Raw genomic sequence first — 24,429 nt, 5'->3', positions numbered from 1 at the left:
AAATTATAATGAAGACAATTAGACAAAACTATAACTAAACACAGTCAAAAGACTCAAAACCAATCTTCAATTTCTACTTTTTTAGACGAAATTGTTTAGTTTAAGCAAACAAAATGATTATACAGATAGCAAGTACTTTATTTGAGCACAAATTCCACATAAATTAAGCTAATTAAACTTCAAAACAATCCTTATTCACACAAAAATCAGCTAATCCTGACTACCCATTAGTAGATAACAAAACCCCTTCAACTTTCCGAGCAAAAACTGGCACAAAACACAAATTTAAACAAAAATGACATAATTAAATCAAATACAGAAAACCTACATCAAAAATCCCCAAATCGTAAATTAAATTAAACCCATTTTTGTAAGGAATTGGAAGCGGATTTCAATAACCGCTTCCAATTTGTGGCTTCCCATCACCTTTTTTCTTCTAGTGCTTGAAGGTGCAGAAGATGAACCCGGGTTGAACTCGGCGGACTCTGAAGCCGAAGATGAAGAAGAAGCGAAGAGCAGTGAGCAGCACTGGAGGTCTGGCCGTCTGGTCCGCTGACCGCTGGTCGTCTGTAGGTCTCGTCTCACGGAGTCGGCTGCCGGCGGAAATGCGGGATTTGGGTGAAGATGAAGAAGCGAAGAGCAGCGGTAGCGGGGGCTAGGGCTTGAGGAAGTCGGGACTCGGCAAGTCAACAGGCTGAAGTTAGAATTTTTTATTTTTTTTTTTATTTTTTTTTTAAAAAAAAAAGAAAACTTAGAATTTTTTTGGGCCCTGGTGAGTCATTTGCCTCACCAGGCACAAGGCCCAGTCCGCCACTGTATATATATATATATATATATATATATATATATATATATACACTAGTTTAAGTCCCGTGCAATGCACGGTTTTTACTTAGCATATTTATAAATTATAATGTTAATTTAACAATAATTAATTAAAAATAAAAATCAATATTTTTAATTGAAACAAATACTTGATTTTCTTTTATAAATACCTATTATAAAATATTATATGTCAAAATATTTTCATTGAATGCATGTAGAATATACTTATATATAGTTGTCAAATTGAAAGTTAAATATTATAGGATATTATAAAATAATGTTCATAAATATTTTGTTAAAAAAAGGAAAGTAAAAGTGGCGGGAATTTTTTTAATCAAAACATGACAAGTGTCATATCAGATTCGCCTTAGTATATAATGTAATTAATATATATATATATATATATATATATGAGTAGTAAAAAATTGTTTATAATTATCTATGCCATATGGTCAATCTTCCTATAAAATTAAAATTACTGAACATTCGGGATTAGCTTGTTTTTTTCAAAAGTGTGAAATAATTAACATACCATCGATCTATATATTCAATAATATACTTCTCCGTTACACATTAAAGTATTTTTGTTTGAATCTAAATTTAGAAGTGACTTCGAGTTTGTGATTCCTAACCATCACGTTTTATTAAAACAACGAAAAGTGATTTGTTGAATGTTAAACGTGTGATAATCTCATACTTAGTTAACTTCATCAAGATCGAACTATATAGGGTTTAACATTTACCATGGCCTGGGAATTCTCAAAACCATTTTTGAAAGATTAAATGGGATACGACATTTTCTTATCATCTTATTTCTTGCAAAGGGTCTTTTTAGCACGTATTTCTCATTTTGGTACACTCTATCTTGATATATTTGATACTATTTTTTTTTTCCTATTTATTAACAGGAGAGATAGATCCAATTAATCTCGTAATAAACAAATTTCATACATAACCACTACTAACAGTTGCTGTTTTGAGGATAAACCATGTAGCAATTTTATCCATTTTTATGCAAAATTTACACTTTTACCCTTATGATAATAATATAAACAAACAAATATGTTTAATGTATCACGGTAATAAGCTTGGATTTTCAATTTAACAAGAAGGATAGGTTAAGATATATATTTTTTTTATATAAGCTACACTAGACTAAATTTTCTCCCAAGGTCAAGATTTTTTTATTTTGTAAAAAAAACATCATCAGCTTGTACTCTAACAATATAATTGGAGTACAACCTACATCCAATAATCTTGTTTGCATGTCTGTTTTGAGTAAGTAGTTCATAGGTAATAATGTTCTCATTAAATGAGGTATTATAACTAAACAAAATTACACAATTTTTTGGTTGCATGCTTTAAAAACCGGGTGCTACACTTCTCCTGTTTCTGTGGGTTTATTAAACAATCTTGCTAACGAGCATCCCGGGACGTTAGTTAAGTATAAATTATATTGGTTGAAATGGTAATAAGTTAGGAATTCATGACAAAATCACGTGTCGTTCGGTGTAATTAATGTTAATTTTACTCTAATATTTGCACTTTAATTCTCTTATCTAACGTCCCGGGGCGCTCATTAGCTTTAGCCTAATTAGGAAATTTTTATGGTTTTAAAAAATGCCATTGGAACTTAAAAAATTATATAGATTTTATAACAGGGGAAAAAAATATTAAGCATAATTTATTAATTTAGTTATTAGTCATGCATTCTTAGATCAACTTTTTGTCATGCATTCTTAGATCAATTTTTTTTCTTCTCTAAAACTTATTTATGTTGGCTGATAATTAATAAAATTTTAGAATATAACAGTATATTAGAATATGTATTAATCATATACTTAGTATTTTATTACTGAAGTCTACAACTTGGCCTTAGTGTAGCCAAAAAAATTAATAAAAGTAGAGATATAATTTAATTTAAAAATCAATATCACCAATCAACACCTTGGTTTTGCCATGTATTTCTATGTTAATTAGTAGTACCAATCTTAAATATCACATTTAACAATTAATGCAGAACTACGGATCAGACTAGGGCAATATATATCATTACCCGTAAAACAACCAAGCAAACAATGCAAGGAATGATATTTTTATTTAGATGACATGCATCGAATTGAAACAAAGAATTATGGTCCTAGCTAGCTGTCTCAATGCATGATAAGAAACCAAATTCAGTGATCGTGTGTGATGGTTGTCTATGAAACAATGAGCTATTTCGCTATACCATGTTGAAAGCTCATTAAATAAAATAGAAAAATGCCCATTTCCCCTCTATTTCTCCATTCCTTCATTTAATTTACAAGTGATTTTTATTTAATATTCTTATCTTAGTTATCTACAATGCAATTTGCTACGAATATGTAATAAATGAAGCTAATAATGCTATAAAGTGTAAAAAAGACGTTACCCACGATATAACAATAATTTCTGCGCTTGTACTATACTAGTTCGAGTGCCGCCGCGCGCGTCGCGCACGGTTTGAAAACCTTATTAAGAAAATCAGTAGCAAGACGCTCCTCCAAGACCTTTAATTAAGATCCAATCACGCACCATTTTGCTAATCAAAATTAGGATGCTAATAGTGAATCACACACCATTTTGTTAATCAAAATTAGGATGCTAATAGTGAATCACGCACCATTTTGCTAATCAAAATTAGGATGCTAATAGTAAATCACTAAATAAATATATTTGGATTAACCATTATTGCTTTGTGTTTGAATTTATGAGATACATATGTAAGACAAGTCATTTTTAAATTGAAATATGTTTCATATTGTTTTCCTTGTTGTATCAAGAGGAATATAAGTTAATGTGGTATTTGTGTAGATCATTATGTCTCTTTTGAACTTACTTGACTTGTCATTATGGCTGGTATAAAGAATATTGAAATTGTGTGCTATTTCAGTTTCTAAAAACAGAATATTGCTCAAGTTGTATTCTTGTCAAAGCTATATTTAATTGCACTTAATGTGATACAAATTTCTAACATTGTTTTTGTTTTATATATAGCATTGTTTGCTATCAAATAAAAATTAGCCATTGAATTGTGATTATAAGCTAAGTATAGGCATATATCTTAGTAATCTGTTTAAGAACTTGATTGGCTGATTTTGCGACTACGTTTACTGTCCATTATGAGGCTCATCAGGAAGAGAAACTGGTATGAGATATATATTTTTAATTAATTTATTATTGTTATTATGCTTGTTAAAAAATGTAGCTGTATTTATGTGGTTTGGTAAGACTAATTTTTGTTGTCGTGGATATGTGGATTTTGATGATACTTTTTGGAGTACGAAAGAGCACAAGAATAAGATTGATCCTAATTTGAAATGTTACAATTGGAAATCCCAAAAAAAGATGGGCCAACATTATAATTTGTTAGCTTTTGAGTTTCATGGATAGGTTATATATTAAAAGGGATTTGATAACCCCTCGAGTAACCCCGAAATGAATAACCTTTCAAGTAACCTCTAACTGAACCTTTAAGTAACCACTCACTAAGTAACCCCTGATTGAACTCCTTAAGTAACCCTGTCCGAATTACTCGAGTAACCCTTAACCGAACTCCTTAAATAACCCCTTACCAAGTAACTTGAGTAACCCTTGACTGAGTAGCTCGAGTAATCCATGACCGAGTAAACCTTGAGTAACCCCTAACTAAATAACTCGAGTATGACTTGACTGAGTAACTCGAGTAACCCCTGATCAAGTAACCCATAACTGAACCCCTCGAGTAACCCCTAACCGAGTAACCCCTCCCCCTCAAGTAACCCCTAATTGATTAACCCCTCAAAGTAACCCCTAAATGAACCCTCAAGTAACCCCTGACTGGATTCTTTAAATAACCCATAACTAAGTAACTCGAGTAACCACTGACCGAGTAGCTCGAGTAAACCCATGATCGAGTGACCTCTCAAGTAATACTTGACTGAGTAAATCGAGTAACCCCTGACCGAGTAACCCCTCAAGTAACCCTTGACCAAGTGAACCCCTAGAGTAACTTCTGTCTGAACCCTCAAATAACCCTAGATCGAGTAACCCCCCAAGTAACCCATGACCGAGTGAACTTCTCGAGTAACCATTATCTCAACCCCTCAAGTAACCCCTATCCGAGTAACTCGAGTAACCCTGACTAAATAGCTCAGGCAACCCCTAATAAAATAACTCAGGTAACTTATGCCACAGTTCGTTTCATTATAACTGCAACACTACTTTATTTGGTAAGAGCCCACAAATATGTTATCATTTATCTCTAACCAATCCTATTTACACTTTTTTTTTTATTATTATGTCCCTCTCCTACGAACCAATAAATATATGCCACTACATATACTTTATAATATAAAATCAAAAAATTTTGTAAGCAACCTGTTGTACCGTGCAACAAGGGTTTTCTCGAGTTTCTTGGTATGAGATTACTCGAGTTTCGAGGTTACTCGAGTTTCGAGGTCATGGGTTACTCAAGTTACTTGGTTATGAGTTACTTCGGTTACTCCTTATCGAGTAACCCGTGACCGAGTAACCCCTCGAGTAATCATAACTGCACCCCTCGAGTAACCCCTAACCAAGTAGCCTCTCCCCGTCAATTAACCCTTGATTGATTAACCCCTAACCTAACTCCTTATATAACCCTTGACCGAGTAACTCGGGTAACCACTGACTGAGTAGAACTCGAGTAACCCTTGATTAAGTAACTCGAGTAGCCCCTGACCAAGCAACCCCTCAGGGTAAGTTTATTGCAAGTATTGAGCAAAGTCTCAACATGGGTCTTACTCAAGATTCTTACAATAAACTCATCTAAGACTCATGTGAGTCTTACATGGAGTTTGGAAAATCCAAACCCATGTCAAGACTTTGCACGCCCAATGAAAATTAGCCACCTCACCAACCAAAAGTTTACAATAATTTTTAAAAAAATAAAAAAAAAGATTATTTTACAAAAAAATAAAAATATTTTGAAAATGATTATATGAGTTTGGAGTGAGTCTTGGATAATGTGTAAATTTGGAGAAAGTCTTGTATGAATCTGAATAATATAAAAGTATTTTAAAGTTAGTGAAAAGCTGATGTGGCATAGTTTGAAGTCTGGGTCCGGGTCTGGGGATAAACTCGCCCTCAAGTGAATCCTTGACCAAGTGAACCCCTCGAGTAACCCTTGTCCGAACCCCGCAAGTAACCCTTGACCAAGTGAACTCTTTGGGTAACCCTTGTCCAAACCCTTCAAGTGTAAACCCTGACCAAGTAACTCGGATAATCCCTAACTCAAATAACCCCGCCACAGTTCATTTCGTAATAATTGTAACACTACTTTTTTTTTTTGGTAAGAGGCCATGACTATTTTATTTTTTCTCTTTGACCAACCCCATTTACACTTTTTTTTTAAATTATTTTTCTCTCATACGAACAAATAAATATATCCCACCACTTATACTTTATATTATAAAATCACAAATTTTTCTATGTAGCCTATTGTACCGTGCAAACAAGGGTTACTCGAGTTTCTTGGTATTAGATTACTCGAGTTGTCGGGTTACTCGAGTTTCTCGGTCAGGGGTTACTCGAATTGCTGGGGTTACTCGAGTTACTTGGCCAAGTGTTACTTGAGTTACTCCTTATATCGAGTAACCCCTGAACGAATAACCCCTAATAACCCTTGGCCAAGTGTACCCCTCGAGTAATCCCTCAAGTAACCCCTGATAGGGTAAACCCCTCAAGTAACCCCTGATAGGGTAAACCCCTCAAGTAACTCTAGTCCCAACCCCTCAAGTAACCTTTGACCGAGTAACTCGAGTAACCTCAGACTAAATAACTCGGGTAACCCCTAACAAAATAACTCATGTAACCCCTGCCACAATTCGTTTCTTAATAATTGCAACACTATTTTCTTTGGCAAGAGTCCACAACTATTTTATTTTTTCTCTCTGACTAACCCCATTTACACTTTTTTTTATTATTATTTTTTCTCATGCAAACATATAAAGCATGTTGCACCGTGCAGTAAGGGTTACTTGAGTTTCTCAGTATGGATTTACTTGAGTTGCCGGGGTTACTCGAGTTTCTCGGTCAATGGTTACTCGAGTTGTTGGGGTTACTCAAGTTATTTGGTTAGGGGTTACGATTTGAGTTACTCCTTATCGAGTAAACCCTCAAGTAACCCCTGAATGAGTAACCCCAAAGTAATCCACGGTTGAAACCCTCGAGTGACCCCTTTACTGAGTAACCTCTCCCCATCAAGTAACCCCTGATTAAGTAACCCCTCAACTAACCCCTGACTGAACCCTCAAGTAACCCCTGGCTGAACTCCTTAAATAACCCCTAACCAAGTAACTTGAGTAACCATTGCTCAAGTAGCTCGAGTAACCCATGACCGAGTAACCCCTCGATTGAGTTACTCCTTATCGAGTAAACCCTCAAGTAACCCATGACCGAGTAACCCCTCAAGTAACCCTTGACTGACTGACCGAGTAACCCCTCAAGTAACCCTTGACCAAGTTAAGCCTCGAGTAACCCTTGACCAAGTAAACCCCTCGAGTAACCCCTGATCAAGTAACCCATCAAGTAACCCTTGACTGAGTGAACCCCTCGAGTAGTCCTTGCCCTAACCTGACAAATAACCCCTGACCGAGTAACTCGAGTAACCCATGACGTACTAAATAACTCGGGTAACCCCTAACAAAATAATTCAAGTAACCCCTGTCACAGTTCGTTCCATAATAATTGCAACACTACTTGCTTTGATAAGAGTCCATCACAACTATTTTATTATTTCTCTCAAACCAACCCTGTTTACACTTTTTATTTTTTTCTATCATTTCTTTCTTCTATGAACAAATAAATATATCCCACAAACTATACTTTATATTATAAAACTCACAAATTTTTGTATGTAGCCTGTTGTACCGTGCAGCAAGGTTACTTGAGTTTCTCGGTATTGGATTACTCGAGTTGTCGGGGTTACTCGAGTTTCTCGGTCAAGGGTTACTCGAGTTGCTAGGCCTACTCAAGTTTCTTGGTTAGGATTTAATTACTTGAGTTACTCCTTATTAAGTAACCCATGACCAAATAACCCCTCGAGTAATCCATGACCGAACCCCTCAAGTAACCCCTGATTGAGTGCCCCTCAAATTACCGTTGACTGAACTCTCAAGTAACCCCTAACCTAACTCCTTAAATATCCCTTGAACAAGTAACTTTTGTCCCTATTTATTTATTTATTTATTTATTTATTTATTTTTGTCTCTCTCTATCTCATCCTCTTTCCTTCATAACCATAAATCTATCTCTCCCATTTTTCTAACTCTTTTCCTCCCAGCCTTTATCTCTTCTTCTGGCCTACCTCCTCTCTCTTTTGAACTGGTATCTCTGTCTTTCGGCCTGCCCTATTTCTCAGTCCTTCTTTGTCTCTCTCTTAAACCCTCCGTTTTCCTAGTTCCTTTTTCTCTCTCTTTTGACCCTTGTTTCTCTACCTCCCTTTCCCTTTCTCTCCTTCTCCCCTACCTCTCCTCCTCTATCTTTATCTTTCTCTTTCTCTCCTTCTCTCACTGTGGTTGTACACACATAAAAAAGCACTTACTCATGAATCTAACACAATTCTAACATAATGTTTAACTTTTATGTTAAATGTGCTACTATTAAGATGACTTGTCCTTGTTCCATCTTTTAAAAGGCTTTGAACACTATAAAAGGCTATAAAAATTTCCAATCTCTCATGCCCTTATTTCATCCTCTAAAAGGATTTGACAATTATAGGTTGCACTTGATCCCTATCTCCATAGCCCCTTCCCCCAACCCTTTTTATATTTCTTAGTTTCTCTTTTTCCCTTTTATATTTCTTAGTTTCTCTCTATCTCCCCCTTTCTTCCGACCTCCATTTCTTTCTTTTTCCCTCAACACATCTCTCTCTTTATCACTCTAATATATCTCCCTCCCTCTCCCAGTCCTAGTTTTTCTTTATTAATCTGTCTCTCTCTCTTCTGGTCCCTCTTTCTTTTTTTCTCTAAAACCCTTTCCTCTCCCGGCTTGCCCTCTCCTCTCTCTCTTTTAGCTTGCTCTTTATCTCTCTCCCAACCCCACTCTTTCCCTTGGCCCCTTTATTTTTCTTGCCTTTTTTTTTTTCTCCCGCCCCCCTTTTAAATTTAGTTAATTAGGGAAGAGAAGTTAGAAGGATGACTATAATTCTTGTATTTTTAAATTAAAAGAGCTATTTCATAAATGTTTATGTCAAAATCTTCTTAGCAAAATTGAATAAAGACTCTTAATATATTTTCTTATGATATGGGTGATAACATTATTCAATCTAGAGTTCTTGTTTATATCATCTATTGTTTGTATTCTCAATTGATTAAATTATAACAAAGCTTATTATTCTTAACATATAAATAAAATTTGAAGTCTATATGAATTTGTATAGATTAAGAAGGAATAAGCTCATTAATTCTTACAAGATCAAACATATATACTACCTCCGTTACATAATAGTTGCAACTATGAGAAATAAAATATTCTAAAATTGCAACTAAAATTTGAAGTCTATATGAATTTGTATAGATTAAAAGGGAATAAGCTCATTAATCCTCACAAGATCAAACATACTACCTCCATTACATAATAGTTGCAACAACAACAACAACAACGATAATAATAATAATAATAATAATAATAATAATAATAATAATAATAATAATAATAATAATAATAATAATAATAATAATAATAATAATAATTGAAATAATAATACTAATAACAATAATCAATAAATAATAATAATAATAATAATAATAATAATAATAAAAATAATAATAATAATAATAATAACAATAATAATAATCAATAAATAATAATATAATAATCATCATCAATAATAATAATAATAATAATAATAATATTGATACAATTCATTGTTAAAATAGGTTAGATACATGTAACTGTTTTTTGTTCTTTTGTCATAATACTATTTTATTTTTAAATTAAATAGTATATGTGTTTAAAATGTTTAGAGGTTTCAAGTTTTTAATATATTTTCCATAAATTTTATAATTATATAGTATATTTTTTGTAAATATTTTAATATGTACATTTGTATATACACATATGTATAGTATTAAATAATCAATAAATAATCAAAGATCACTAATCCGTAGTTAAAAATCACTAATTAATAAGTTCAGTTCAGTTCAGCTCAGTTGAGCTGAGTTCAGTCAATCGGAACAGGCCCTAAGTCTTACCTTGAAGACCCGTAGTAGGAGGCCCCAAAAATGGTCAAACACTCATATTTTACAAATGAGCTTTAAAATGGCCGTCTATCGATCATAAAACATAGCGTTTGACAAATGTTTTTTAGGGGAGGGGATGAGATGATCATATTAGCCATGACATTTAAATGAAAGGAATCCAGTGGTTTGGCTTTGCATAATTAATATAAACATACATAAGAAATTCCTGTGTTACAAGCCAAACATTCCTGATTTTCTTTAAGGTCTGAATTCCGGTAATGTAAAAATTAATAACACACATAGGAAAGCTTCTCTGAACTTCTAGACAGTAGCATTGGCTTCAGGCATTGTTCAAATTAAGATGCCACTTGGTCGAAGCAATGCTCAAATATTTGACAAATCTCACTATACACCCAACTTAGTCGACCATGAATAATGCAAGGCAAACTGCAAATATCAAAGAGATGCAAATAAAAGGAGCTTAGCTTATCAACACAAAAGCATCTCCAATAATAAACAAGAACCTATAATATCAAAAGCATCCCCAAGTAATCATGATCCATGAGCAAATAGACAAATAACAGACACGAACCTATAATATCAAAGTAGCTACTAATCCAAGTTCTCCTTATTAGAAACCCATCTTCTGTCAAGCTTCCCAGCCACAACCAGTTAGCCTACCCAACCAAACCCGACCTCTTGTGGTAATAGAAGTAATACTCAACCTTAGAATGGGGCAGAAGCATCTCCTTGTCTTCAAGCTACAAACCCAAAACAAAACCCATCATAAACCCTTGATCTTACTATACCCTAAACCCTAAAAGGTGAAAGACAGAGACCCCGACTTCACCATTGCTGCTTAACACCCCTTATCGTACTAAAATCTGAACCCAAAATTCTAAATTATTCTTTTAAACAAATCAAAACTCAACTAACCCAAAAAAGTAACTAAAACATATAAGGTTAATATCAATATAACCTTTCCAGTAACAATATGACAAGGCATATAACAGTAATTTTTCAAGGGCTAATTATATTGACAAACTACTGTCATAATTATTGTCGATGGCCATTTTAGGGTAGAAAAACAGAGAAGATGAATATACTTGAGCCTTTTATAGGCCATCAGAAGCTTCTAGAATAATTTTCCGCTCCACAAAAATGTCAGTTGACTGCAACCGTCTCTTGAAATGTAGTGATGGTTTGCCAACTTCACTAAGAACAAGGTAACAGCTGAAAGCCTAGACCAATAGAATATAAGATATATGGAAGCTCCGTAGAAATAATTACATTAACCCATGTTTTTATTCCACCGCAAACACCTTAGACAATCATCAATCAGATAAAAAAACATGTATAACTAACTGTGTAACACAAATAATCAAAAAGAAATAATAAAAAAAACAAAGGTGAAAAAACTAAATCAACACAAACAAACCTGATAGAACCAAAAGGTCGTTTAAAATTGACATTGTTCTGACGATTATGGAAAGAGCACTCATGATTCTCCTCGAGAAGCACCAAAAGGTCATTTAAATTGAGAGCCAGAGAAGCTCTCATCTCATAATCTCACGTAAAGCAACTGAAACAAGATTTGCGAATTTCTTAACATGCAAAGCAAATAAGACAAGCAATTGCATAATCCTGAACATGTTGGGCATTTGGGACAAGAACAATTGCATAACCCTGAACAAGCTGGGCATTTTGGACAAGAGTATTTAAATTCGCAACTACAACAGTCTTAAGTATGGAAGAGACTTTAAGCTTTTTCCTTCAATTCTCAATTTAATAGCAATAATTTTTTGTAAGCTCAAAAAACAGTTCATTAATTAAAAATGTGAACTGCTTAAATTATAATTATCACATCCTAAATTAAAATTCTTCAATACTGTTACTCTGCCGACAATTTGTTATCATGTTTTCTATCTTGTATGATTTGACTGGAATTAACTATCTTTAGGCAAGCATGTGATGTATAATTTATATTATAACTTTCAGAGAAAGAGCTTAGATTGTTCTGCAATATCTCAAAAGACAAATCAAATGAGGAAATCTCCCCAAAAACATTCATATCATCATATGATATAAGATTATGAAAAAGCTCGAAGCTCACTGACTTACATCTGTTTGATGTGATGCACCTGCTCAACAGATTATCAAATCTGAGGGGTTCCTCCAAACTTGAAATTTTGAAATGGATAATAACGCAATAATCAACAAAATTATAAAATTTATAACATAATAATCAAACTCCTAAACAACATAAAATTATATTTTTTTAAAAAAAATCAAAAATTAACCTGAGAATAAGAAGAATTTTATATTAGTCTTACTTCTTCATTTATCACACAAATACTCAACAGAATTCAACCTCAAACTCCACCCACGGTACAAAGGAGAAAACTACAGTGAGAGCCATCGATGGCTTAGGTGGAAGGATCGCTTCCAATGCTTTAACCTGATCAGGGTTAAAAGAATCGGCGAACTCCACTGTGAAATAGATGTACATCTTGCCCTTCATGAATGGCCTCTGGTAAATTGACATACCCTCATCATCAATTGCCTTGAATTGATCTGCTCGGACATACCAACAAAAAAAGATGCACATTTAGTAGTGATTTGGGATGATCAAAATTGAAATATTGTCATTCTACTAAAATTCAAAATGCTCAGGTCGAATAAACTTGAATATTTCCAACAAGATACAAACTTGAATATTTGATAAGAAGTTGCCTTCCATCAAGGTGGGTCAGCACAAATCTAAAGCCACAAAGAGCTTTAGTCAGGCTCAGAGTATGCTCATAAAAGAGATATTCGCCCTTTCTCTTGAATTTAGGACGATCTTTCTGCTCCAGGACAAAGACGATATCTCCGGTGACAGTATCAGGCTGCAGATAAATAGAGAAAAGGCGTAAGCCTATCAGCCAACAACCTATACAAACTGTATCAAACCAACAACAAAGAGAGGTTTATGACATACAGCTTCATCAGCCTCTCCAGGGAAAGTAATTTTCTGTCCATGTTGCATGCCCTTCTCCACAACAACCTCTAAGACCTTCTTCTCCTGCACAACCTTCTCACCTTTGCATTGAGGGCACCGATATTTGTCATTAATTGTCTCTCCAGTCCCTTTGCATTCATTGCAAGGGTGCTGCATTTGCTGTCTCATTGAGGGGCCCAGATGTCTAATAATAGACACCTTCATACCAGTACCTTGACATCCAGAACACTTCATGGAAACTCCAGATTTTGATACTTTGCTGTTACATGTATAAATAACAATTAAGTTAGGAATGGATCAACAAATGGGAGACAAAGCTCTGAAAACAAATCATATATATACTTACCCAGTACACTTCAAACATATTACATTACGAGAGAGGGAGAGCTTCTTTGTCGTCCCAGTAAAGAGATCTTCAAGTGATACCTTCAGAGGATGAACTACATCCTCTCCCGGCCTTTGCCTTCTTCCTCGGCTACTACCACCACCACCTAACCATCAATAATGAATTACTTGCTGCAACAAACCAAAGATCTATAGCTTTAAATTAAGAAAATTAAAAAAAAAAAACATACAGCTTCAACTTTACTATTTACAATAGCATCGTTTATTCCAGGATCCCCACTACATTCACAGCTTCCACAGCCATGCATAGCACATGAACAAGGAACGTATTAAACAGTGCAACATAGTTGTCACCAACATAGTCCCAAACATGCCTAGTTTCCAAGTCCAGGGAATAACAATGTTGTGTTTCTTTCCAATGCATAATAGCATGGCCCTCTTTATACCTGGATTAAATGCTTCCTGGTCAAAAAATTAACAATTAGAATATCTTGTCTATTTGACAGGTATATTACATATATTGTTTGATGTTTTTATTTTGATTTTTTTTTCTTGACATTCCTTTGGCCATTTGAATAATGATAGCAGTTTCTTAGCATTAGCTACTTGAAAGTTGAAACTCGGGGTTATAGTCGTTATACAATGCAAAATTTTCTCATAACAGAAAGAGTTATTACTTTCCACAACCCACAAAACCACATATTACGCATATCCACAAATTCTCTAAGGTTTGACAAATGTGTTGAATTATCAGGTTGCTGCTGGCAATATCGACAAAGCTATTTGATGACCATAACAGAGTAATAATTAAAATCAGCAATACCTTAGCAGAATAGCAGCACATATCGGAGAAAAGGTAGATATTCCAGGGTTGGTACCTCTAATTCCAGAACTGGAAAGGCAAAACAATGATCAATAAATCTCCAAATAATTTCAAGCTAGCAAAATCACAAAGCAGGAAACCAACAAGACAACTACCAATCTTGGGGTTTGGGGGAAGGTAAAACTGAATCATGGCACCAAAATTTCACAACCCTGGCTTATATGCTTGGTAGAAGTAACAAAATGTTCCTCATTAGTTATATGAAAATTCTGATTTATAGAAGTTTTTAAATAAAACAAGCACTTAAGCTATAGGCGCAATCGCACAAAATATACTCAAATAGAAATAGAGTAATCAACACACATAAAAGTTACAATGTTTTACTCGGGGAGTCTGAAGTTCTGAACTCTAAGCATGTGACATCGATTTTCAGTTCTTAAAGAATGAGCAACATAAGCACACCAATAGCACACAAAAAAATTGTAGTACAAATTCAAAAAGATGAATATCTACCAGTCATTTTGTGTAGCCTCGAACTGTTTCCGTAGCTCATCGTCCTGAAAAATAAAACGATGAAAAGAACGAAAGATTAAAATCAAAAGTCAGATAAAAAATTAAGAAAATGGAAATGAAATTAAAGGCTGGCCCTATTAAATCCATAGGAAACCCCAAAAAACGGCGACTTCGAATCCATAGGAAGGGAGCTTGAAGACGAAAACCCCGAACTCTTGAAAATTACAAAAATCTAATGCACAAAAACAAAATTAAAATTAATAAATCATCAACAAACACATAATAACACTCATTAAAATCATTACAAATCCAAATAAAAATTATGGAGTACAAAAGATTGACGAACAATTGAGGGTTAATATAGAAGAAAATCCAAACTTTCTACACAAATTGAGGGTTAATATAGAAGAAAATCAGCAGAACTAATTCAATTGAAAAAATAATAAATAATCAACAAACCCAGAACAAATATTGCAACTTTCACACATTTTCATGTACCAGAAACCCTCAAAAACAAAACAAAAATCCCAAAATTAACAAGCTGGATTGAAAAGGAACACAAATAGATGTAAAGAAAACAAATGGATCAAGCACATTCACATTGAAGAAAGAGAAAGAATGAAAACCTCTTGTTCGGAAAGAGGCTTGCACTACATAAGCTGACCAATCAAATCGACGTCAGTTCGTTCAATAAAGAATGGATGTGCAGTGGTGTGTTGTGGTGGTGCGCGTTTAGAAAGGAGGGTTTTGAGCGTTTCTCTAACCCTTTTTGATAGATTGACGGCGATCTCGCGAAGGAAGGAAGGAGAAAAAGGAGGTATACAGATGATTCGAGAGGAGAGAGAAACCACTGAGTTTCTAAGCTGACAACTCCATGTGCAAAAAAATGAGGGCAACAAAGGAAGAACAGTATTCAACAAAAACAGAAATAAAAAACTGCGGGGGTAAAAGAGACTGTAGACACCCATTTGTGTCTCCCCAAAACCAAACCCGGTGATGAGTACCTTTCACGTCGAATCATAATCGAATGAAACGAAAGTGTGGAAGGTCTAATGTTGCGGAAAGTTTTTATTTCTTTTCTCTTCTCCCTGTTTTTGAAAACTTTATTTTAAGAAAACAGTCAATCTAGTTTGGTTGGTCCATAATATGGGTTCGATAATGGTGTAGTTGGATGGGGCTTGTTTCGGGGTTTTTTGATGTGTCCTGCGGGAGAGTTACGATTCCAACAATGCCCTTCGACGCCTGTGCCTACAAAATCACGAAGACTCCTGGGGGTAGGAGCTCCGCCTCCGACGATCAAATTAGTAAAGATACGGGAGGTAGAATGCACGTAATGTGGAAGTTACTTCTCGCGTAATGGGAGAATTCCGCAATTAATATTGCTCGGGGTAAGTGTGTTTCTTTTGAGGAGTATTCAATGTGATCAACAAACGTTCCCCCCATTAATGAGGGTCCTTCCACTATTTATAGTGGGGAAGAGATGGTTCCCCTTTTAGGGTTTAGAGGACACGTGTCAGCAGAGGATTGGAGCCCTGCTGACCAACGTCTGGATGCCACGTGTCACTAGGCCATTGGGCCACGTGTTTAGGGTATTTTTACCCCAAACATTTGCCCCTCACTGGTGCTGACGTGGCAGGGTGCCACGTGGCGCCGGTGAAAGGTTTTTTTTTTTTTTTTTTTTTTTTTTTAGATTCCTTTTGAAGGATGGAAAAGCAGAAGGCGAAGAGTCACGACTTTTCACCTTCTGGGACAAATTCTATAAATAGGAGAAGATGTCCCCCGAGCTCTCATTTACAAACTTTGCCAAATTTCTGAAGATTTGAGAGCAGCCGGCAATTTGCGAGTTGAGAGCATTCGGAGTTGAGATTCGTTGAGAGCAACCGGTCTGCAGACCGTCTGGGTCGTTGCAAGCTAGCCAAAGATTTTCGAGAGGGTAATCAGAGAAACCCAGCCGGATTTTGAACCGCCTGCGTCTTCGCAAGCATCCCAGAGAATTTCCAGATTTTCTTCTAGGTACCGTCTCTATTCTTTCTAGCTTTTTCATGTATTTCCGTTTGAGTCTTTTACTCGCATTTTTGTTCATTGGTCCCATAAGTAGATGGACCCCTTATACCCATACCCGGAACCTAGCTGTGAACTCAGCCGGTTTATTAGTACGGCTGAGTCTAGAACTGGGTCTGCCGCCTCTGTTCTTTGGGACAACCCTTTTTCAACACCCATATCGACCGACTCTGTGTCTGTGCAGGACACAATGGCCAGAATCCGGTCTACTGCCAGAGATCCCAACTACAGAAGTGGGAGCTCAGATGAGCAGCCGCCTGAGGTCCCAGCTTCAGGCGGTGAAGTAGAGCATGGAGAGGTAGAGCAGAGAGGCTCACCCGGGGCGCTCCTAGCACCCCGGGTGATAGCATTTTAAACGAAGAGAGTGCTCCCCTCCAGGAGACCAGAGAGCAGGTAGGCTCTGATAAGGAGGTCTCCAACTCCCCAGCCGGCTCTGATGCCGGTCACGTTCAAAGTAGCAGTAGCAGCTACTTAACCGAATCTGAGGATAGCGAGGAGGCGGAGAGGCCTTCTTGGGATAATAGGAACGATCCTCTCATGATCGCCGTCTCCTCCAAGGACCGCGAGCTCATGCGGGCTGCGCTGCCAGATTTTATCAAACGGCGGCCGCTGGGAGGTGACTATACAATAAAGGTCCCGGCTGCTCTGGGAACAATATGGTGGGAGGATGGACAACCAAACGCGAACGCTTGGTTCGGGTGCTACGAGGCGGCCTTCGTGGCCGGAGTCCGCTTCCCTCTCCACGACACAATAAGAGCCATACTTAGGGGGTATGGCCTAGGTCTCTGGCAATTAACCCCCAACTCATGGGTAAATATTTTAGGGTATATCGCCGCCTGCGAGATGCAGGGCCTCAACCCCGGCTGGGAGGCGTTTGCCCACATGCATTACTTGAGTAGGAGCCCAGGCGGCTGGAGAGCCTGGTATACCTTGACCACCCAGCCCAAATACCTTATGACCTTGGACAAGCCATCTAAATGGTCGGACTGGAAGCACCGGTTCTACTTGGTTAAGGCCCCAACTACGGCAGAGAACAGAGAATTCCGGATCTACAACCGGAAACCAGAACTCTTGGGGACCAAGTGCTGCCTGCCCCCTGTCCCGGAGGATGATAGAGAGACCATCCTTGACTCCGGGTTTTTTGAGTTAGTTCCTGACACCCTCTCATCCGGAGAGATAGTAAGGGTACCTAGAAACTGGGTGCCCAAACATGAATTTTTTAGGGACGAATGCTTCTTGTCCGCTTGTGGTCTAAGCAGCATGTTTGAAAAACGTATGTATTCGGAACTCAGCCGGTTTCTATCGAACCGGATGCTTTTATTTCCTTGCTTATTTATTATTCTAACCGTGTGCCTTCCTCTGCAGAAGAAGCCAAGAGAATGCTGCCCACCGAGAAGACACCGGCTAGGTCGGCTGCCGACATCCGGAAAGCCAATCTCGAGAAAAAACTTGTTGCCCAGGCGGCGAAGAAGGTATAACCGTCTGATCCTTCTCGTTTATGTCAATCCTTTTATCCCATAACTTATATTTTTCTCGTTTACAGGACGGGAAGCAGATGCCCCGGTCCCTTCAAAAACAGGTCAGGCCTCCGCCGACCCAACAAGAGTCTGCATCCAAGGTGCAGAAGACAGCCGACCGGCAAACTACCGGCGGCAAATCAATAAGGGTCCCAGACGGGCCTGGATCTGCGGATGTGCTTTCTGCCATCCCACTGAGGACCGCACCCGGTCCCTCTGAAGGCCGTTCGGGCCGCCAAGGTAACTTCGACCTTACACTGCTTGATCTGCCCATGCGGGTCAAGTCTTATTCACAGTCTCGATCGCAGCCGGGGGATTCTCCAATCAGCCGGCAATCTATAGGCAGAGCATATGCGAGTTTCTCACCGTCTGTTTCTGGTGCAGATAATTCTCCCCGCTGGCCGGACGGGGCACAATATGCCCGGGCCATGCTGAAAGCCGTCCCCAGGGACGAGAAGGAGGCGATCCCTGGGATCAACTCCTTTAACGCCGACCGGGTGCTGGTCGACCTGGCCGACGTATGCTCCAACAACCATGCGGTAATTTTCTTGACGTGCATTTTTAAATATGCAGTATTAACCGGCTGTATTTTTGCAGGCTATGTTGCGCGTAGAGGGGCTCAAACGAGATTATACCCGCAAGTCTGAGGAGGTAAGGAGAAGCAAACAGGCTTTTGATGACGCCCATAATGTTGTTGACTACTCTTTGTACATGCATGGCTTAGAATTTAAATCTATACGCATGGAACAGGGGAGAAGACCAAAGCCCTCCAACAGCAGATTGATCAGCTGAAAAACCAAGTTGACCAACTGCAGGCGTCCCTGGATGATGCTAATAAAAAGTTGGAGGAACAGACTGAGCCCCTCCAACGGCTGAGCAAGACGGAGATTGAAAATGGCCGCCTTGCCAAAGAGAATGAGCGCCTGCGCAAAGAGGCGGCTGCTGCCAATGAGAACTTCAAGGCCACCTTGGAGTCGGAGCAGGAGAGGCTCATTGAAGAGAATGAGCATGACTGTGCAAACCGGATGCAACGGGCGTTTTCCCTCATCCACCCGGAGGCGGACTTCACCGTCTGGGAACTCGCCTTCAAATATTCTGATCTTGCCATTCTGGCCGAGGAGGCGAATGAGCCGGGGCCCGGACCCTATGACGCTTGGGTTAGGGAGGAGATTGCGCGACGGCAGGCGGAGGCTGCTGAAGAGGAAGAAGTCGTTCCTGAAGCCGACGCAACCGCTCACCCTGATCCAACCCAGAACCAACCGGAATAGGACCGGCTCACTGTTCGCCTGGAGTAGCAACTACTTCCCGGCCTGCGAGCCTAGCATTATCTTGTAATAGCGCCGGATGAAATGGGCTAAGCTGTAATAATTTTTATTTTGAATATAAACATTTTCACCGGCTGAGCCGGCTTTTGAATGCTTTTTATGTTTCTGCACTCCAATATTAGAATTCTTGTTATTTTTTATACATATTTCTGCGAGGATAACCAAAAGAACCCCGCCGGTAACACTACCGTCTGGGTCTTCACAAACTAGGCGAAGAAATTTGCAAGGGTTGCCAAGAAGACCCCAGCGGTAATACTGTCGTCTGGGTCTTCGCAAACTAGGCGAAGAAATTTGCAAGGGCTGCCAAGAAGACCCCACCGGTAACACTGCCGTCTGGGTCTGCGCAAACAGCAAAGAAATTTGCAAAGGTAGCCAAGAAGACCCCACCGGTAACACTGCCGTCTGGGTCTTCGCAAACTAGGCGAAGAAATTTGCAAGGGCTGCCAAGAAGACCCCACCGGTAACACTGCCGTCTGGGTCTTCGCAAACTAGGCGAAGAAATTTGCAGGGCTGCCAAGAAGACCCCACCGGTAACACTGCCGTCTGGGTCTTCGCAAACTAGGCGAAGAAATTTGCAAGGGCTGCCAAGAAGACCCCACCGGTAACACTGCCGTCTGGGTCTTCGCAAACTAGGCGAAGAAATTTGCAAGGGCTGCCAAGAAGACCCCACCGGTAACACAGTCGTCTGGGTCTTCGCAAACTAGGCGAAAAAATTTCGACCCAAAACCAAACCGGATGGCGTCTGGGTAATTGCCCCTGGATAGTGGTCTGGGTCTTTGCAAGCCAGGCGACTATCCATATGATATAGCTCGAATATACACTAAGTGCCAACATTAGATTCGGGAGCCAGTCGGTTTATACTGAATTACCGGTCGGGACTTCGCAAAAGAATCACGCCAGATTAGGATGTCCATTCACCGGTTGGGCTTTTGCAAGCATACCCCTGAATGAATTATGGCCTAGACCAAATGTTTAGGCCTGCTTTTAGAGAGTCAGGCGGCGGTACTGAGTACCGGCTGTCCTTCCAAAAAGTGAGTCGGCTGCAAGTTTGGGGTTGCTAGCCTGCCTTTTTTGGTGCGAAGGATCGTCAGGCGGATTTGTCCGCCTGTGTGATCGCTTAGAACAATTTACCACCCAAATGGGAGATGTTCTCTTCGGTGAATTCACCCGTAGGGGTGTCACCGGATGATTTTAGGCCTGCTCTTAGAGAGTCAGGCGGATTTGTCCACAAAGTGAGCCGGCTGCAAGTGTGGGGTTGCTAGCCTGCCCTTTTTTGGTGCGAAGGATCGTCAGGCGGATTTGTCCGCCTGTGTGATCGCTTAGAACAATTTACCACCCAAATGGGAGATGTTCTCTTCGATGAATTCACCCGTATGGGTGTCACCGGATGAAAAAATTAGTTACTGGTGCCGCTTGTGGTAGGCACAAGACATGGCGGCTGTATACAAAATTGAATGTAATTCTCATTAATCATTTGAAAATTTTTAAAAGATGTACAATGCTTAGAAGTAGTATTTTTTGAGGTTATCTACATTCCAAGTTCTAGGAAACTTTCTTCCGTCTGGAGTTTCCAGGCGGTAAGTGCCGTCTCGTACTTCTTCAATGATCCGGTAGGGTCCCTCCCAATTTGGGGTTAATTTGCCTAGTTCATTGGCCCTACCGGTTGCCTCCATTTTGCGAAGCACAAAATCTCCTTCTTTCAAAGGTCTTTTACGAACCCGCTTGTTGTAGGCTCTAGTCATACGCAGACGGTAGATCTCATGACGCAAGGCAGCATTCCCCCTTCGCTCTGGAAGAGCGTCTAATGCCAACCGCATGGCTTCCCAGTTAGCCTCCTCATCATATAACATAATGCGTAGAGTAGGCTCATAATGTTCAATGGGAAGAACTGCTTCAGTGCCGTATGTCATGAGAAATGGGGTCTCACCGGTTGCCCCCTTTTCGGTTGTCCGGATAGCCCAAAGGACATGAGGTAATTCCTCCGCCCATAATCCACCGGCTCTTTCTACTTTCTTCTTTATCCCGTCTGAGATCAACTTGTTAAAAGCCTCAACTTGACCGTTTGCCTGAGGACGGCCAACGGATGCAAAACAATGGGAAATTCCTTGGTCTCCCAACCAGGTCTTCAGGACAGGCGTTTCGAACTGCGGTCCGTTGTCGAAAACCATGGACATTGGAACCCCGAACCGGGTGATGACGTTTCTCCAGATGAAAGAAATCACGTCTTTCGTTTTAATCCCTTTTACCGCCTCTGCCTCAACCCATTTGGTGAAGTAGTCTACTGCTACAAGAATGTAGCGGCGGCCGCCTGATGCAGGCGTATAAGGTCCCAAAATGTCCATGCCCCATTTAGCAAACGGAACCGGACTATGGATTGCCGTGAGTTCTGTTGCCGGTTGATGTATCAACTTGGCGAATTTTTGGCACTTGTCGCATCTCTTTACTAGATCCATGGCATCCTCTTCAAGAGTGGGCCAGAAGTACCCTTGCCGTCTGGTTCTTCTGGCCAGGGACCTGCCGCCAATATGCGAGGCACAAAACCCCGCGTGCAGATCTTCCAAAACTTCTCTCCCCCTATCCGGGGTTACACATTTCAAAAACGGCTGCAGGTATCCCTTCCGGAGGAGTTCCCCTTGATGCATAACAAAACTTGAAGCACGCTTCTTAAGCGCTGATGCTTCTGAAGGGTCATCCGGCAAGGTACCATCCGTCAAAAAGGACCGGATGGGATCCATCCAAGTAGCAGTTCTGTCCAAGACTCCAATGGGATCATTCTGAATACTTCGTTTTTTCAATGACTTCCCAAAAGACCGTCCTAGGAGCATCACCGGAGGCTGATGATGCTAACTTTGAGAGGGCATCCGCCTGATTGTTTTCAGACCGGGGCACCTGTCGCAGATGAAATTCATCGAAGGACCCAGCCTCCTCTTTGACCGCCTGCAAATATTTGATCATAGCCGGATGGGTGGCTTCGTAGTCACCAAGGTATTGGCTAACGATCAGCTGTGAATCTGAGCAGGCGTCGACCTTTCTTGCACCGGCTGCCTTACACATGCGCAATCCGGCTAGCAGGGCTTCATACTCTGCCTCATTGTTGGAGGCTTGGAACTTAAACCGTAGTGCATATTCAAACTTATCCCCTTCCGGGGAATGACAGATAACACCTGCACCACAGCCGTTCACCGTAGAGCTGCCGTCTACAAATAACTTCCAGACCTGATCAGGGTTTTCCGGGTGCACCGGCCTAGTCATCTCGACAATAAAGTCGGCAAACGCCTGACCTTTCACTGCCCGCCTGGGTTCAAAAGTTATCTCAAGGCCTTGTATTTCAACAGCCCACTTGATCATTCTACCGGATGACTCTATAGCAGTCATCGTACGCTTGAGCGGCTGATCTGTGTATACCACAACCGGATGTGCCAAAAAGTAAGGCTTCAACCGCTTGACTGCTACGAATAAGGCCAACCCAAATTTTTCGATCATGGGGTACCGGAGCTCGGCATTTTTTAAGACATGGCTGATGAAGTACACCGGCAGCTGAATGCCATCTCTCTCAGCGAGGAGAACGGCACTAAGGGCGTGATCAGAGACGGCTAGGTACATGTACAGAACCTCCCGGGGTAGGGGGCTCACTAGCCTTGGCAAAGAATGCAAGTGCTGCTTAAGCCTCTGGAATGCCGCCTCTGCTTCTTCACCCCATTCAAACCTTGACCTTTTCCTGATTGCCTGAAAGAAATAGAGGCACTTGTCACCTGACCGGCTGAGGAACCTCCCCAATGCCGCCAGACAACCGGTCAACTTGTGGACTTCTTTTACAGTGCGGGGAGACTTCATGTCAATTACCGCCTGTATTTTTTCCGGATTAGCTTCGATGCCTCTTTGGTCAATCAAGAATCCGAGAAACTTCCCAGACTCAACACCAAATACGCATTTCTTTGGGTTAAGCATGACCCGGTGCCGCCTGAGTGTGGTGAAGGTTTCTCGCAGGTCTGCTAGGTGATCCGTCTGTAGCTTGGATTTGACTATCATGTCATCGATATACGCCTCTACATTCCTGCCAATCTGGTTGATAAAAACGGTGTTTATCATGCGCTGGAATGTAGCCGGTGCATTCTTCAACCCAAACGGCATCACCGTATAGCAGAATAACCCCTGATCAGTGACAAAAGCCGTCTTCTCCTGATCTTTCTTCCAGAGAGGTATTTGATGGAAGCCGGAATAAGCATCCATAAAGCTCATTAGCGCATGGCCGGCTGTTGAGTCGACTAGGCTGTCAATCTTTGGAAGCGGGTAGCTATCTTTTGGGCATGCTTTGTTCAGATCTGTGTAATCCACACACATCCGCCAAGTTCCGTTCGGCTTCTTTACTAGAACGACATTTTCCACCCAATCCGGGTAGTAGCATTGCCTAATGAATCCAGCATCCAACAGCTTTTTGACCTCAGCCGCTGCCGCTTGAGATCTTTCTCCACCATGATCCCTCTTTTTCTGCCTAACCGGCTGCTTTTTGGGATCTACGGCTAGCTTGTGGACAGCAAGATCCGGGCTGACGCCTGGCATCTCTTCCACTTCAAAGGCAAAGATGTCTTTGAATTCCTTCAGCAGCTGGAGCAAACCTTCTCCCAACCGTTCGAAGGCTACCGTCCCGACCTTGACTGTTCTTTCAGGACGGCTGTCATCTAGGATGACATCAAGGCAGTCACCAGCCGGCTGAGGTCGTTGGTCATCTGACCTTTCCCCGGCTAGTGATTGCTATTTCTCCTTTTTGACGGGTGCCAGTTGGTCCGCCTTTCTT

General features: G+C 39.9%; 1 protein-coding gene and 1 long non-coding RNA gene across 9 annotated transcripts in view; both read right to left on the bottom strand.

Moving 5' to 3' along the window:
- Positions 1 to 10,217: 10,217 nt before the first annotated feature.
- LOC110712804 (dnaJ protein homolog ANJ1-like) overlaps positions 10,218 to 24,429 on the bottom strand; it is a 30,487-nt gene continuing 16,275 nt past the window's right edge. For 2 of the 8 annotated variants that reach the window (XR_002509699.1, XR_002509700.1), the window contains exons 6-11: positions 13,397 to 13,541; positions 13,030 to 13,309; positions 12,760 to 12,937; positions 12,383 to 12,623; positions 11,488 to 12,229; positions 10,218 to 11,371 (exon numbers count right to left, since the gene is read on the bottom strand). Coding sequence is in view for 2 of the 8 variants with exons in the window: in XM_021891258.1 (XP_021746950.1) it covers positions 12,406 to 12,623; positions 12,760 to 12,937; positions 13,030 to 13,309; positions 13,397 to 13,541 (821 nt within the window). In the remaining 6 variants the exon portion in view is untranslated. Of the gene's footprint in view, positions 11,372 to 11,487; positions 12,230 to 12,344; positions 12,624 to 12,759; positions 12,938 to 13,029; positions 13,310 to 13,396; positions 13,542 to 24,429 lie in introns of those variants that run through there. The other 6 variants (XR_002509704.1, XR_002509701.1, XR_002509703.1 and 3 more) reach the window with 6 other exon arrangements.
- On the bottom strand, positions 14,215 to 15,615 carry LOC110712805. The gene is made up of 3 exons (XR_002509705.1): positions 15,358 to 15,615; positions 14,732 to 14,963; positions 14,215 to 14,287 (listed from the first exon to the last, which is right to left on the bottom strand). It is a non-coding gene; the product is annotated as an uncharacterized LOC110712805 (long non-coding RNA).

This window comes from Chenopodium quinoa, unplaced genomic scaffold (genome assembly GCF_001683475.1).
Source record: "Chenopodium quinoa cultivar QQ74 unplaced genomic scaffold, ASM168347v1, whole genome shotgun sequence".
Classification (NCBI taxonomy): domain Eukaryota; kingdom Viridiplantae; phylum Streptophyta; class Magnoliopsida; order Caryophyllales; family Amaranthaceae; genus Chenopodium; species Chenopodium quinoa.
This window is presented reverse-complemented; position numbering and strand designations above follow the sequence as displayed.